Below are 16877 nucleotides of genomic sequence, written 5' to 3'. Positions count from 1 at the left end.
CCAGTTTACATGCTACCTAAGTTATGCTCTGACCGCTTCTTAAGGATGACTTCCTGCTCCAGCCCTCTGTTACCTAACAGTAGCTATCAGTGACTCCTTCCTGTTGCATGGAGAGTTTCCTGGCCAGCACCAGTTGCTCTGTTGGGAGTCCCAAGGCTGATAAGGAAACATGCTATATCAGTAGTGGGAAACCTGTGGCCCTCCATATGTTATTGGACTCCAAGTCGTATCAGTCATAGCCAATATGGGCAATGGTCAAGGATGATGAAAGTTGCAGCCCAGCAACATATGAAAGGCTACAAGTTCCTCACCATTGCGCTATACAGTAGGAAGGAATAGCATGCTAATTAGCAATGTGGTTTTCTGGAGAAAGTTGAATCAGGAAAATTTTCCCATTTTCTGTGCAAATTAGTGTATTCAGTACTATGAGTACTTGTTGATACTGTAGTCCAAGCTTCCCATCAATACAGAGAGCTGACCTCCCAAATGTGTCTGGCGCAATATTCTTGGGGGTAGGGGGAACCCCACTTACCCTAGATGGATTGTGGGCTGGAGGGAGGAGGGAGGAGGGAGGAGGGAGAAAATTACTAAAAGCCATTAGAGTTCTTTCTTTTTTTCCAGAAGGAAAGACAGCATGCACTAAACAATAACAAATGAAAATTTTCTCTCGCTTTATGGGAAGAAGCCATTAGCGTAATTTACACTGGGAATTTTTCAGTTTGCACTGGGAGATTTTCTGATACCCTAGAGAGAGTGATCCAATTTAGCTTGCGTTTATCTTAATTGTATTTAGTAAACAAAGCTTTAAAAAATACCCTGTGGTTTTTTTTTGTTCCAATACAACACAAATATTTGATCTGAAATAGTACAACTTTGAAACTGCCAAGCTTTCCCAATATTGTATTTGCAACTAAGGTCCATTCATTGTGACTAATCAACTGATGAAACAGGAGATTTCTATGGAAAAACAAAGCACTGGAAATTTTTCCCAAAAATGTTCTGCCCTACATCACTGATGACAATTAATGCTAGACAAGTAAACGACTGTGAAGAAGTAGCCAGTTGCACATAAGGTATCCTATAAATCAGTCCTTGTCCATCAGCTAGTTGTTCTTTGGCAGAGGAGAGGTAATAATAACTAGCTTCTCATCCTATAGACTGTGTAACTGCAACAGTGTCTGGGAGTGTTCCTGGATTGCATAAATTCTGTTACTGAATGCTCTTCAATCCAGATCCTTCCCTATTCTGGATTTTCTTATCTCGTAAGCACACTGAACAGAAGCAACACTGACATATCCTTGCAGTTCAGAACATGGTGGCTGTTCCAGAAGCATCCATGTGTGGGCAGAGGAATCTCAAGTACTATATGAAAAAATAAATAGCTTTGTCCTCTATGCTTTCACACACATGGAACCAGCAGCCTCCTTAAGAATGAGGCTGTTGTTGATGACTGGGCTGAATATTCTTATTGTAAATCACCAGCAGTCTGTATCAAGTCCCATCTCTTCTGGAGGAGGAAAAGACAGTCAGCATGATACTGATTATGCCATGACAATTATCCCACTTCCTTTAAGGCCCTTCCCAGCTACCTGTACTCTTGCACAGTACTGGAGAGAGGAGACAGAGCAAAAGTCAAATCTTGTGTTGTGAGTAAAGTTCAACTTCTGGACACTGGTGGTGCTTTTTTGGAGCTATCCTGGTAGAATAGCAGGTCGGAAGAGAGTCACCGAGATCCCAGTTGCAGATGTTCGTAAGAATTAAAGTCTGGCTAATAGAAGAAGATCCAGGTGTGGTTTGGTTGTTTTCCAATTTCATCTCCCATTTGTTTTCTCTTTCACTTATTCTTTTACCTCTTCTATTCCCCCCCGCGTATAGTTTCCCCCCTGTATATAATTTGGATGATGTAATTTAAGGCAATAAGTCGAGTTGGGAATACAAGACAGTTTTATTAAGAACATAAGACCCCTGCTGGATCAGGTTAAAGGCCCATCTAGTCCAGCATTTTGTTCTCACAGTGGCCACCCAGATGCCCTAATGGGAAGCCTGCAAGCAGGACCTGAGTGCAGCTGCACTCTCCTCCCTTGTGATCCCCAGTAACTGGTATTCAGAGACATACTGCAAGTGATTCAGTGAGAATCTAGCCAACGCACCTGCTTCCCAAACTTACTTTCACATTTTCTTTTTAAACTGGACAGCAGCTTGCCTCTTTGGTAGTGAGAACTGCAAAGTAAACTTCAAAAGAACTTTTGCCTCCAGTGCATGAATTATTTCCTTGGATGACAGCCTATACTCCCTGTATTACAATTTCTATCTTATTTGTGTAAACATTAGTCTTTTTGTTGTTGTTGCATTTAGTGTGTGGTATATGGTTCTTAGAGAATAGGTGAGACAAAGACGAGACCTTTACGTTGTAGCAATGTATGCTGATAAGAGAGAGCTTTAAAATCAAAAGGTAAATAAAAGGAATCACCCACTTTGTCCCTGAGCCTCGTTCTCACGGCAGGATATCCTGGTTCTGTCTTTGTGTGCGTGCTTTCTTTCCTGTACTCCCCCACATTTTCTCTGCCCATGTCTAAACGTGTTAGCAGATCCCGGCAGCGCTTGGCTGTGGGGATGTGTGGGTGGAGTTACCTTGTCGGTCACACCCCTAGAACTGTATTCGGTCATGTTTATATATATATATATATTTAAAAGCTGCCTTACACTTGCACAGCATTACAATAGCACGAGCGTGAAAAGACAGACAAAAAGAACTCTGATGCTGTGAATATCCTTAGAGTTGTATTCAGCCAAATCCTATTCAGAGTAAATCCATTGAAGTTAATGAACATAAGGTAATCAATGTTCATTAACTTCAGTGGGCCTACTCTGAATAGTACTAGCGTTGAATACCATTTGTGATTTTGTTCCAAATATAAAACCCACATATTTGCTTTTTTCTGTGTCTTTGATTATAATTGGATGTGTGTGTGTATGTGGTGGGGGGAGTGGTTGTTGAGTGCACATAGTAATGCTCAGTTAAGCCAGTTGTTTATTCCAATCTGCAATATACTGTTTAGCAAAATGCCTTTGCTTTTGAATTGGGTCCAGATTCTTGGATCCCTAGAACCATACACCAAGAAAGGCCTTTGGGCTTATGTTTCTCAAACAGCTAACTACCCTATTCCCACATGCCAACTGAGGAGGCTTTGAAAAGCAGTTTGTGATATAGCATGATATGTGTGTGTGTGTGTGTGTGTGTTACATAGGGGGGGAAAGGCAAGCTGTTGGGCGTACCTAAGATAGTGTTTTTTGGGATTTTTTTTCTGTACAAAAATACATAAAAACTGTATGTATGTTTTTGGTATATCTGCTATAATATATTTGCCTAAAGATGTCATCACACAGCAATTCACTTGGCTGCCAACAAGTAGTGCTGTGAACTACAGTGTGACAACAGACTTCTGAGAGCTGCTGGGAAGTGGAGGCAGGCATTTATAAAGAGAAGGGGCTTGTCTTCTGGTGACTTGTAAAGGGAAGGGCTTTGGCTTTGGCAAGGGTTAAATGGAGGGGGCTTTGATGAGGGGGGTTGATGGAGGGTAGAGTGGGTTGATGAATGTACCTTATGAACCTCTTACTGTTATAGAATATATCCTATTACGTATTATGATAATACATATATTGCTTAGGTATCATGTCTATTCAGCAGTATAAAAATATTACTAATAAAATAAATGCAATTTTATTATAAGTGACTAATATAATTGTTAGCCCTATACGTCACCAATATACATTGGATAATTGGTCAGCTGCCTGCTTTGGATGCGGTTGTACTCACTCTGAAAGAGCAAGTTCATAGTCTGGGGGTGCTCCTGGATACATCTTTGTCATTAGAGACCCAGGTGACCTCAGTGGCTAGGAATGCCTTTTACCAGCTTCAGCTGGTAAGACAACTGTGGCTGTTTCTGGACTGGGATAGCCTGACCACTGTTGTCCATGCACTGGTAACCTCCAGGCTGGATTACTATAATGTGCTGTATGTGAGGCTGCCCTTGAGGTTGGTCTGGAAGCTGTAGCTGGTGCAAAATATCATGGCGTGACTGTTCACAGCGGCAGGGTATCACCAGCATGTTACCCTGCTGCTGAAAGAATTACACTGGCTGCTCATTTGCTACCGGGCCCAGTTAAGGGTTCTGGTTTTGGTGTACAAAGCCCAATACAGCTTGTGACTAGGGTGACTGAAAGATTGTCTTATCCCTTATATATCTAGTTGATTGCTGCTCTCTGCAGGTGAGGGCCTCCTGCAGATACCATCTCATCAGGAGGTCTGTTCCACACAACATGGGAAGCGGACCTTTAGTGTAGTGGTGCCTACCCCTTGGAATTCCCACCCCTTAAATATTAGACAGGCACCATTACCGTTATCTTTTCAGCACTTACTGAACACCTTTCTCTTTCAACAAGCCTTTTAAGTAGAGGCCTTATCCCAGTCTGCATCTGTGTCGGAATTGCTTTTTAAGATGTTCTTAAAGCTTTTTTAAAAGATGTTTTAAAGATACTCTGTTTAAATATGTTTTAAAATATCTTTTGTTTTAATATATGTTAAAGTCTGTTTTTAAAATGTTTTAGAGTGTTTTTAGTGTTTTTGTTTGCCGCCCTGGGCTCTTACTGGAAGGAGAGCAGGATATAAATTTAAATCATTGTCTTTCAGCATTTTTTACGTTTCATCCCAGCTGTGAAAAAGCATTAAATGACTGTAACTTGTAACTACGCTCCATATATATATTATAAAAGAAGACCATAATCTTTCAAGTTGATCTTGTTCCTGTTAATTTTGCCATCATTCTTAGTATTTTACATGTACATCATTTTGTGGCTGGCAGTGTTCTGGCAGCACATAATACATTTCTTGCCAAGATTACATCCTCTGAACATTTTTTTCTCTTGTATCTCAAAAGAATTTAAAGGTATTTGATATGTAATTACAGCTTCAATGTTCTGAATAATCCTCCCCCCCCCCAGTGACTGCTGTTTTTCACATTTCTACCAAGCATGCATAAAATTAGCTTCCCTGTTTCTGTAGGTTTTGGATCCTAGCTATGATGTGCAGTTAAGCCTATTGTGGACAGTTCTCCCATGTTCTGCACACAACAGTCACCTCGGTCTGTACTGCAAGAGAAGCATGTTTTCTTCTGCAGGCAAAAACACTGAACATGTGACACTTGCATTAGAGAAAGCAAAGGCATTTGCAGAAATAAAACAGCCTGGTTTTGCAAAAGGCCGTTCCCTGATTATTTTAATGCAAGATGACACAGGTCAGAATCACATCTTGGATGCTGTAGATGTGCTTCGAAGCACAGTGATCAGCTAATATAACCAGCCTTACATTGCTGCACAAGACTTGCAGCAAACAAAAATTCATCCCTTTCTCGCTGTGTAGATTCAGCCTTTAAGGACACAGAGTTTCATTCACAAGTGGCCTTTCAATTTTGTTTTTCTTTGTCTTAACATCTGTGTTTTATGTAGGTGGCAAATCCTACACTTATTTATAGCAATTCTACTCTTCTATGATTTTTTAATAAGAAATTCTCAGAGCATTTTAAATATATATATAAATTTGATAACGGCTCAATAATAAAAATGGTTTAAAATCCTGAATAGTATTAAAAACAAGGCTGGAATTCAAAGCACCTGCCATTTTTTAAAAACAATTTGTCAGAACACAAGTTGAAGGCCAAATGACGATAAAGTCATATCCGATTGTGAAATGCCCAATGCATTTTGATAGCAGCCTTCCACAGGGACACAATTTATTGAGTGTCATATGTGAGGGTTGCCTTACTAGAAATACTCAGTAAGTTGCTTTCTTGTGCTCCTGAGGAAGGTTTCCATTGAAACTCATTGGGCCTGTAATTATTTATTAACGTTGTGGGTATATTCATTTAGTACCATTTCCTGCTTCATTGTTTGTGTGTGTATATAGATATATAGGTATGCCAAAGGATGACTATCTAAAGAGCTTTCCTGACTGTAGCCCTGGCAAGCATCTGTCTGAAATCTATCCTGTGTTGCAATGTGGATGGAGAGTAGGCATTTTTTGGGAACAGAGCTTGCAAACAGGAAGCAGCTCTACTAGAGAAGAATGTTTGAGTAGGAGGGAATTCCAGGCTTTACCTCCTTAGCCTTGGCCATTGCCGCTGACTGCAAACATGCCTTGCATTTACTTGTATAAACACAGAAAGATTAATGGTATGGCATAGCGATGTGTGAAACTGCATAAGGGATAAAATAGCTGTTTTTAGTCTTCTGGGAAACTTGAGGACTTTATGGCGAGACTATGACCTGGCAAAATCCAGTATGGTTCTGTTTAACTTGGTTTATCAGTGTCTTGCCTTGGTAATGGACTGGATGAGAGCCAAAAAACTGAAGCTTAATGCAGACAAGACTGAGGTACTGTTAGTGGGTGATTCTCTAGACCAGATGGATGGGTTGTAGCCCACTCTGGATGGAGTTACACTCCCTTTGAAGGAGCAGGTACATAGCCTGGGGGTATTCCTGGATCCGTTACTGTCACTTGAGGCTCAAGTGGTCTCAGTGGCACATAGTGCCTTTCACCAGGTTTGACTGATGGCCCATCTGAGCCCATATCTGGACGGGGATAGCTTAACTTCTGCTGTCTATGCTCTGGTAACCTATAGGTTAGACTACTGCAATGTGTTATACATGAGGCTGCCTTTGAAGACAGTTTGGAAATTCCTACTAGTGCAGAACATGGCTGCCAGATAGCTGACTGGGGTCTGCACATACCACCAATTCTGGCATGACTTCACTGGCTACCGATTTGTTTCTGGACTCAATTCAAAGTGCTGATTTTGACTATAAAGCCTTTTGCTGCTCAGTATCTCAAGGACCATCTCTCCCCATATGAACCAACTCGCACCCTGCGCTTGTCATCTGAGGCCCTTCTTCATGTGTGTCTTCCATGGAAGGCTCGGAGGGTGGCAACTTGAGAATGAGCCTTTTCAGCAGTGGCTATGTAATACTGTCCCCAGGCAGGCACACCTGGCACCTTCTCTATTCATCTTTAGGCACCAGGCAAAGACCTTTCTTTTTACTTAGGCCTTTGGTATGCTGTCTTAATTCTTCTGGTTTGGGTTTTGAATTTTATATAGTGTACATTTTTAAAATGTGTTGTAAGTTGCCTAGAGACCACTAGGTATGAGGTGACTAACACAGTAAATAATTAAAAATTAAAACATGATGACCAGGGGGCTGTCTCAAGTTGTCACTGGCCCAATGCATAGGGCAGGGCATACCTTCGATTTGGTTTTTGCTTCAGATGGAGGAAGGGGTGGTCTGGAGATGGGGGGGGTTGTCACCCCATTGTCATGGTCAGACCACTTCCTGGTGAAGTTTAGATTTACTGAATCTGGACAGATTACGATAGCCCGCCCCCAGTGACTAATGGAATCCACTGGATTCCTGAAAGCCCTGGGGAAGTTCCCAGTAGATAGAGCAGGTGACTGTTGAAGCCCTTGTCACACTGTAGAACAACAAGGCACATCGAGCTCTTGACACGGTTGCTCCTGAGCACCCTCTCCAGCATTGTGGAGCCCGGTTTGCACCTTGGTACACCAGTGAGCTAAGGGCAATGAAACAGGCTGGACGATGGCTAGAGTGCAAGTGGTGAAAAATGTGCTGTGAGGCTGATCGATTATGAGTAAAACGTGATAACCATGCCTACTGGGGCGAGGTGTATGCTGATGATACCCAGCTCTATTTCTCTGTAACATCTGAATCGGGAGAGACCGTGCAACCTCTGGGCCAATAAACTGAGTCTGAATGCTACCAAGATGGAGGTGCCTTGGGTTTATGGTTCCCAAGTTTGGATAATTAGTCAGTTGCCTGCTTTGGATGGGGTCATTCTCCATCTGAAAGGTTTGTAGTCTGGGGGTGCTCCTGGACCCATCTTTGTCACTAGAGGCCCAGGTGTCCTCAGTGGCTAGGAGTGCCTTTTACCAGCTTCACTAGTAAGATAGCTGCTGCCATTTCTAGACCAGGATAGCCTGACCACTGTTGTCCATGTACTGGTAACATCCAGGCTGGATTACTGTAATGCACTCTGTGTGCTGCTATTGCGGTTGGTTCAGAAGCTGTAGCTGGTGAAAAATTTGGCAGTGCAGCTGCTCACTGGGACAGCGCCCTGGGCTGTTTCTGGGAGGAAGGGTGGGATATAAAATAAATAATAAGTATTCCAAAGATTTGAGGTGAACCTTAGCAGCAATTTGTCACTTTTCGGTACAGAGGAGAGACTGTAGTTGTAGCCTACTAGATCATCACAAGGAAATCATTATTCACTAGAAAATGCCGCCATCAGCATTCACCCTGCCCCAGCATTGAAAATAGCAGCTTTTTCTCTCTTTCCTCCCCCTGCATTTCTGTTTCTTATTTTGCACTCTTGAGTCTCAGTCAGCAGATTATTCCTTGCAAGTGTGTGTTTGTGTTGTCCCACCTGTCAATGCCTTCCTTCCCAAGGCCTTAGATGTGATGTGTTATGGAAACTAAGGTTTGCTGTCTCCAAGTGATGGAAGAATTGGAGTGTCTAGGAAGATTTGCTGTGGAGTATGCTAATCCAAGAACAGGCAAGATCAGGAACAAGAGGAAACAGCCTGGGGCCAAATAGAGAGCCCATTTAATATTGCTTTAGCTGGAGTTTTGCTGTCAAAGTTCTGATGAATGATACAAGACAACTTCAGATCTGCCAACGGTGGCAATCCAGAACAGGAAGACATAGGTTGCAATCATGGGTGAAAATAAGCCTGATCCCTAAATGCATTTGCTCAGGGGGAAGGCTGCTGAGTTCAGCAAGACTTCTCGAGCCTTGCTGCACTTCTGAATAAACACAGTTATGCATTAGGATGTGAGGCCATTTCCACACGCAATACGTAAATGTGGTAGGCTTTTTCCCCCCATTTGCTATTTGGACATAATTGCTGCATTGGCTAGAGCATATCCATTGGATTTAAATATGGTTCACCTGCTTTCTGCTCTATACTAAGCGCACATATTCCATAAAAAAGTGTGAGAATCAGCAATATCTTTACTGTGTGTGTACTCTTAGGTACGTACATACCTTCCACTTATGACCTTGAAGTCTTTACCCCAGGTCCCAGCATCTTAATTCCAGGAAGTAGCATTAGTAGAGGCCTCTGAGGCGTCCTTCCAGTTCATGCTGCCAGATCAAAAGTGTCCACCGTGCATGTTGCTTAAGGCTTGTGTAGCACCATATCTCAAGTGAAGTTGCTCAGAAGCAACACTAGCCTCTTCGTGAATTAAAGCAGGGATGGGCAGAAAGCAGATCAAGATCTACTGGTAGATAGGGTGGTTTTAAGTAGATTAGGCCAGATATCTGACTCCCAGTTTAACAATAGGAATAACATAATGGCATTTCCCACCTAAATTAGGCTCCTAAAGCTAACCAGGAGTGGATATTTGTTTGTGAAAGGACTGAGTTTGGTTCTGGTACTGGGTATAAAATGCCTGTGCTCAGAGGCACCTTGTTATTTTAATTAACTAATTAAAATTAACAAAATGTATATACTGCTTGAGGGAAATAAAACTTCTAAGCAGTTTACAAAAAATAATAAAATTATCATTAAAAACAGTTTAAACTGTTTAACTATGTCTTTTGCACCTGGCTCTGGTCGGTAGATCTTGGGGTTCCAGTAAGTAAATAAACAAATAATCTAACAAGCCTGGAGTCTGGAGAGGCAGCAAATAACTGGAAGCAATGGAGGGCAGCCCAGGATGCCGTGTGCAGCCTAGACAAGAAAATGAAACTGTGTCCAGTCCACTGTTACTATGGCAGGAACACAACATGAGGTAGCAGGTTGAAAACTTCCCTGGTAGCAGGGAGGAACCCAAGCAGGAGACTGTTTATTTATTTATTATTTCATTTGTATCCTGCCTTCCTCCCAGCAGGAGCCCAGGGCGACTGTTGTGAGAAAGAAGTAGGCAGGGAAACAGTTTGGAAGCGCCAAGGAGCCTCGTCTCTCAATGAAGAAGCACCTAGAGTCTACTGAGGAAGTATACCAAACCTTTCAAGTGATATATAGCCAGGCAGTGACGCAGGATTGGTTCTTCTGAATGACCTGATCCCCAAGCTCAGGAAGATTCTTACCCTGTGTTTCTGTGTTCTGCCTTAAATTGCCTGCAGTTTGCTTTGCTGAACTGGAGAAGAACTCTAGGCACAGGCAGTAGAGAATTGGTGTTTGATCCACAGGGCTCCTGGCTTGAGCTGTGTGGCAACTATCATGTGCAGAAGGACAGTGGAAGTGTTTTGTGTCCTACAGGTACATGGATTGGGTAGCCACAGAGAAGAAACACCCTCGCCAGAAATGGCACTCAGAAGGGTCTCCTTTCATCAGGGCTTTAGTTATTTGCAGTTGTCCCTCATGAATAGCAGAAGCAGAGTAAGGCTGTGATCCTATGTAAGTCCGTCCCATGGTACTTAATGAGACTTTTGAGATTGTACTGTAAGTCATGCATAATAAAGGCTGTCACAAAAACGTATATATGTAATTATGGGTTACTTAAATGTTATTTATTTATTTATTTAAAAGATTTATATTCTGCCTTTTGGCCCTATAGTGTGTGACCTTTTTGGTGCAGAATTTTCATTTTTTTAAAAAATGTTTCTTAGCACAGAGAGTGTGCTCTGTGTGTCTGGGTATAAGCACGTGTGCACTCACATACACACACACAGTCTGTATCTGATTGACATGACTGAAGCAAACAAATCAGCTGGAATGTATTGATGAATTTGGCCCGGACTCTGTGTTTGCTGTTGCTCTGCAGGAAGGAACATTCTGTTACAGAGTAAAAACTACTTATTAAACATACTTTGTCTTCAGTTTATTTTGTCTTCCATTTTGATTAATTTGTATTAACCACTTCATGCATGGGAAAAGAATGAAATTTCCCTGCATTTAGGGTGATTGTTTATATTGCTGTAGCTTTTCTTAATTATAATAAAATGCAACTGTGGCAGATTACTTAGGCTGCAATCCAATACACGCTTACCTGGGAGTAAGTCCCATGGAATCCAGTGGAGGTTACTTCTGAGTAGACACGTATTGGATTACAGCCTTAGTCCTACTTATTCTGTGTGCAGTACAGGTGTCCTGGTCAGACTTGTGCACCAATCATTTATTTATTAAATAAATTATAGGCCAAACTTTTCATCAAGGTGGTTTACAACATACAAAGGCATAAAAAATTAAAAATAATGAAGATACCATTAAAAACAATAATAAAAGCATCAATAATATGGCATGGGCGGGGGGGGAATCATATAAAAAAGCCTGTCCTAAAAAGTTAGGTTTTTAAAAGACACGTGTTTGTGATTCAGTTGCACAGTTTATGCATCAGCCTTTGACTCAGTTTTACTGTCAGTTTTACAATGACACCAACACCCAGTTCAGACTACAAATTCCATAGCAGGGCAATACCGTTATTAGACCAATCAAAATGTCACAAAATAGCCAGAGCAAGCATTCAAGTTCTTGAGTACAGGCGGGCCCCGCTTATACGGCAGGTTCCGTTCCGGACTGCCGCCATAAATCGAAAATCGCCGTAAAGCGGAACCCATTGAGTATAATGGGGCGCGTTGTGCAAAAATGCCACAAAAGTGCAAAAACGGATTTAAAACGGGGAATTTCCCCTAACTGAAAGCCGCTGCATTAGCGGAACACCGGAATACGAAGCGCCGGTAAGCAGGGCCCTACTGTACTCTTCATCAGGTTGGGTGCTAAGCAGTGTGTGTATTCGGGAAGAGGGAAGCCGGCATGGTATTAGAGACATGAAGTCTGCATTGGTTTGTCGAAGGGCTTATCCAAACGGAGCAGGATAATCCACTGTTTCCATATCCGGTTTGTCAGCTGATAGTTCCCACTTTTCACCTTTTTGTTCGCTGTTTCCCAATGAAAAAAAATGTCCCAATGAAATTCCCGATTTCAAACAGCAAATTGCATTTTTGCCAGTATTGGAAGGAGCGGATTTAACCCGCGAAAATGTGTGACAGCGCGCGGTGTCATTTGGACGACCGAAAAATAATAAGCACACATAGCACGCGTGTCACACATTTTGCAGTCGTCTGGATGAGCCCTTAAGATGCAATGTGGAAAGCATTAGCAGACTTAATCGATTATTAGTTTGTCCTAAGTGCTATCAGGAGTGTAGTTGTCTAGGGGCTCAGACCTTTTATTTTTTGGGGAACAGGGTCCCAGCCAGGTCCCTATATCTCCAGTGCCCTGCAAGCCAGTCAGCATGAAAGGGGAGTGTGTTAGCCACTAAGAATTTTCTAACATGCCTCCTTGTCCTTTCATGCTGATTGGAGCCAATCAGAATGAAAGGAGTTGAGTCAGCCACTGAGAAGACTCTTCTCAGTAGTTAACACACTCCCCTTTCATGCTGATTGGCTCCTAGGGCCATCTCTTGTTGTGGGAGGAGAAATAAAGTGTGTGGAGGTAGTGACCCTGAGCGAGCAAGCGAGTGAAGGGGTGTGGCTGTGACGGATGTGTGGCATGACTGTCATGAAGGGACCCTGTACTTCTGAATTTGCCACTACACTACTGAGTGCTATGCAGTTTGCAGGTTACACCTAGGGGTGCTGGGATAGAGAAACACAATCTGATTACCCATTTATGAAAATATAAAATCCAGCAATTTTCTAGATCTGATTCCTAGATCAGGGATAGCAAAACTGCAGCCCTCCAGATGTTATTGGACTCCACTTCCCATCAGCCCTAGCCAGCATGACCAGTGGACAGAGTTATGGGAGTTGTAGTCTGCTTCTGTGTTGGAATTGCTTTTTAATATGCTTTTAAACCCTTTTTTAAAAAAACAATGTTTTTAAACTTTTTTTAAGATGTCTTCAAAGCTTTTAAAAAGTTTTTAGTTTTGTTTTAATGTATTTTAAAGTCTGTTTTTATGATGTTTTAAAGTGTTTTTACTGCTTTTGTTTGCCGCCCTGGGCTCCTGCTGGGAGGAAGGGCGGGATATAAATAAAATAAAATAAAATAATAAATAAATAAATAAATAAAATAAACAACATTTAAAGGACCATAGTTTCCCCACCCCTGATGTAGATGATCAGTTCAGAAGATTATCTATTCTAAACTATGGTTGGATGATTGCAAAAGAACCAAGATGAGGCTTGGACTTGTATGCTCATCTTCTTCTTTCCTCCTTTACAGTCATGAGGAAGAGAGTGAACTTTTCTGCTTTCACTTTGGATGAAACCACAGTTTCCTGTTACATGGGAATTTCAAGAACTGTGGTTTATTCGAATTCTCATTAATTCAAACAGAAAAGGATGAAACCTTGGTTTGTTAACTAACTTGCCCCAGAGATAATCCCTTTCCTATTTTCCAGTTCCATTCATCTCATTGAAGGTCTGTTACCTTGGAATTGTTAACTTGAAGACCTACTTTTTTGAAGCCAATGGGAGAGTTAGGATGACTTACAATTAGAAGTGTAAGATCGTGCTTAGCTTTCTCTCCCCCTCCCAAAAAAAAATCCTACCACCACCGCACCAAATCAGACAATCACAATTCAAACCTTTACAACATGGGAACCCATAACACCTAATCCATATTTCCTAAGCAGAGGTAGGCTACGGACTCAATACAAAGCTTTGCCCCACAGTTAATTATGCTTGTCTCTTGGTTCAGGTCCACAGCTAAATTATTTACTCATTACTTTGTTCTGTGGCTGTTTGGTTGAAGTGCTTTTTAAAATATTACAGGCTTAAAAAATAAATCAAATGAAACCAAACCCTGGCACAGCAGCTCTCGACAGTCAGTTGCTGACTGCTTTGAGGGAGAGTGTGCTTTATTTCTGTCAAACAATGTGCTTTCCCAAGCAAGAAATGAGAATGTCCTAGGTTTTTATTCGACCAGAACTACAAAGAAATCTTTAAATCCCTCTGGCCTCTCTGTGTTCTGCATGGAGACATCTTGAGGGTCTCTCCGAAGACGAGGCTGTGAATTACTGCGTTCAATCCCATTCTGTCTGCCTCCTGGCCTACGGCATTCAATTTCCTTGTTTTCTTGACAAAGGAAGCAACAAGAGGGCCCTGTTTTAAAGACACCTATGCATGATATTTAATTTGCACAACTACTCCTCTTAAGAACCTTCACCACTTATTGATATGATTCTGACAACAAATGGGGGTGGTGAGAGTAAGGGAATCTCATTCTTCTGGTGGTATTCAAAGAGGCTCATGAAATCCAAGACTTGGGCTATGTTTCCCAACTGGAAGGCATGTTTACTATACAAAATATTTTTACCCTCCCTCTCAATCGCTACATTTTTTGATATGGCTAACAATAGTTTTTTAAATGATCAATGCAAAATTAAACATACAAAAGCTGTCAACACATCCTTCTCACTCATATAACTGAAAAGGTTGACATTTGGGGTAGCTCATAGTAAGAACTACCAGCAGCCCAGCCACTGAGTTTCTGCATGAGGCACAGTTCTGTGCCTATCTCCTCTGAGATCAAGTAATTTTGTGGTGTTTCAGCATTGGAAGTGAATACGTGATCCAGTCAAGCATGGCAGAGAGTAAGTACTCACACCAAGTAGAAGCCGATTTGGAAAGAGGCCAGATCAGTGAATCATTCAGAGATGCAACAGGCACCCTCTTACTTTCATAGCATGAGTGCAATTCTCTCTCAACAGTACTGGATTATAGCACACAGTTTGGGAATCACTGCAACAGTTCAGGAACTGTTCAGGAATCTGGGGGGGGGGGGGAACAACAGTAGGAAAAAAGGAGAACAATGAAAATGCTTTTCTTCCTTCCTAGTCTTTTGTAGGTCCAGCCTACAAAAATGGGAACCACTTCTGTTTGTTTCTTTTTACCATATATATCCATCTTTTCCTTCTTTTGGTGAGCAGAGGCAGACAACGGTTCCTGTACCTTTAACCACTCTAGAGAAGAGAGAAAGTGGGCATGTGCAGTTTGTCATGCCAGAATGAGAGAAACTGCATTTGCCAAAATTCCAGTATGGGCTGTTCAGGGAGGTATTACCTAAAATTGTATCCCTCTGATTAGTTTTCTGCCTGAATTGATTTAAAAGACTAACTTCCCATCAAAAATTACACATGATGATAGTAACTAGTTCAGAGTTTTACTGGATTATGTCAACCTTCCCGGTTTTGTCAGTTAAATGCCTCTTCTGTGTACAGTAAGGCCTTGCTTTTCGGTGTTCCGCTAATATGGCGGCTTTCAGTTAGAGTAAGACCCCACTCATATGGCGCTTGTTCCGCTTTTACTGCGTTTTTCGGGTGTCGGGCACCATTTTATTGACAGGGTTCTGCTTTTCGGCAGGTTTCGCTTTTCGGCAGGGGTCTGCAACGTAACCCGCCGTATGAGTGGGGCCCTACTGTATTCTATTGTGCTTCAAAGTAGCCATACTTTCCTTCATCCTTATCCTATAATACAGGTATTCAGTTCCTCCGCATGATTAGAATCACATCAGAGAGAGCAGGACATGATGGCTTGCATTGCCCTCTCCATTGCATCCCTGTGTCCAGCAAACATCTGTAGCGCGGAAACAGCCGTATGCACAGAGGCTCTTCATGTGCTTTAGAGCGCTGATCATGCGGGGGGGGCTCTATGAGTACAACACACTCCCTGTTGTTGATGTTCACTTGCCAATTCGTAGAGGGTAGCAGGGATGAGCATATAGATGCAATAGTGGAGTGGAATTAGCGACTGGATCTCTGCTCCTGTGTGTGATTCTAATCACATGGGGGAATTGAACACCCATGTATGGTTTGTGTCTCTCTTGTATCTAGTCATCCTGTCCCATGATCTTTCCTTCTTCGTAAAAGAAACTTCCAAGAGAAATGTCGACAGTGCCGCTTGCGTGGTACATGTTAGGTTAAAGCAGCGGTGGAGAGCCTCAGGCCCAGGGACCAAATATGGCCTTCCAGGCCTCTCTGTCTGGCCCTTGAGACTGTGCTCAGGCCACATACTCCGCACTCCCCAGCCGCACTCCTTACTGGCATTGTTTTGCGCCCTCCATTATAATTTTTACCTAGTTGGAATGTGTCCTTGAACTCTGATAATGCTTCTTGCTTTCCTGGATGATGAATAGAGAGGGGTGTGTGAGTCTATGTAGAAACTATCCTGCTGTACAGAGGTAAAATTTGCATTTGTTGCCCTGCCCACTTTTCCCTTTGGCCCTGCCTCTCACTGCCCCCAGAAGGTTGCCCAGGAGACAAAGCGGCCCTGAGACTGAAAAAAGGCTTCCCACCCCAGGGTTTAAAGCAGCGCTTTCTAGTAGGTTCCAAACTTTCAGCTGAAGACCACATTGCCCTTAAGGTTGCTAGATTACAGCCACCAAAGCCAAGGGTAAATCAAACACCGTTATTGACATTGAGGGCTCAGTTCATTTCAGTGTCCCCTTGCACCAGGCCCAGTTAAATGATTAGTTCATTTTTGAACAGGATGGTCTCAGTGGACTGAATGGCACCAGAGTGGAGTGTAATAACCATCAAGGAGCAGAGACCATGACATGTTTATATTCTGGACAGAGTCACATTGTTGGCACAAAGAAATGCTAAATAATAATCATACTGATCTTGCTCTACCTGTCAGAGTATCTGAGTGAGTGGCTGCCTCTAATTATTTTTATCTCTTTTTGTTCCTTGCCCAGACGAAGCGACCCTGTAGGCCGACCACACTCCTGGCATTCAGCCAAGTTCACAGAGAACCAACCCGATCTCAGTATGATGCAAATATCTCAGGGCATGATCGGCACTCCTTGGCATCACGCCTACCATTCCAGGTAAGCCTCACAGCACTTTGGCCACAAACCTGCTGT

The 16877-nt window shown here is 42.4% G+C and overlaps 1 protein-coding gene across 4 annotated transcripts in view; it reads left to right on the top strand.

Annotated features, from left to right (window-relative positions):
* The window catches only part of SHROOM3 (shroom family member 3), a 252739-nt gene that overhangs the window by 204227 nt on the left and 31635 nt on the right, over nt 1-16877 (top strand). For all 4 annotated transcript variants that reach the window (XM_061583353.1, XM_061583356.1, XM_061583355.1 and 1 more), the window contains one exon: nt 16710-16841. In XM_061583353.1, coding sequence (XP_061439337.1) covers nt 16710-16841 — 132 coding nt within the window. The remainder of the gene's footprint in view (nt 1-16709; nt 16842-16877) is intronic.

The sequence above is a fragment of the Rhineura floridana genome, chromosome 9 (assembly GCF_030035675.1).
Source record: "Rhineura floridana isolate rRhiFlo1 chromosome 9, rRhiFlo1.hap2, whole genome shotgun sequence".
Lineage (NCBI taxonomy): Eukaryota > Metazoa > Chordata > Lepidosauria > Squamata > Rhineuridae > Rhineura > Rhineura floridana.
This window is presented reverse-complemented; position numbering and strand designations above follow the sequence as displayed.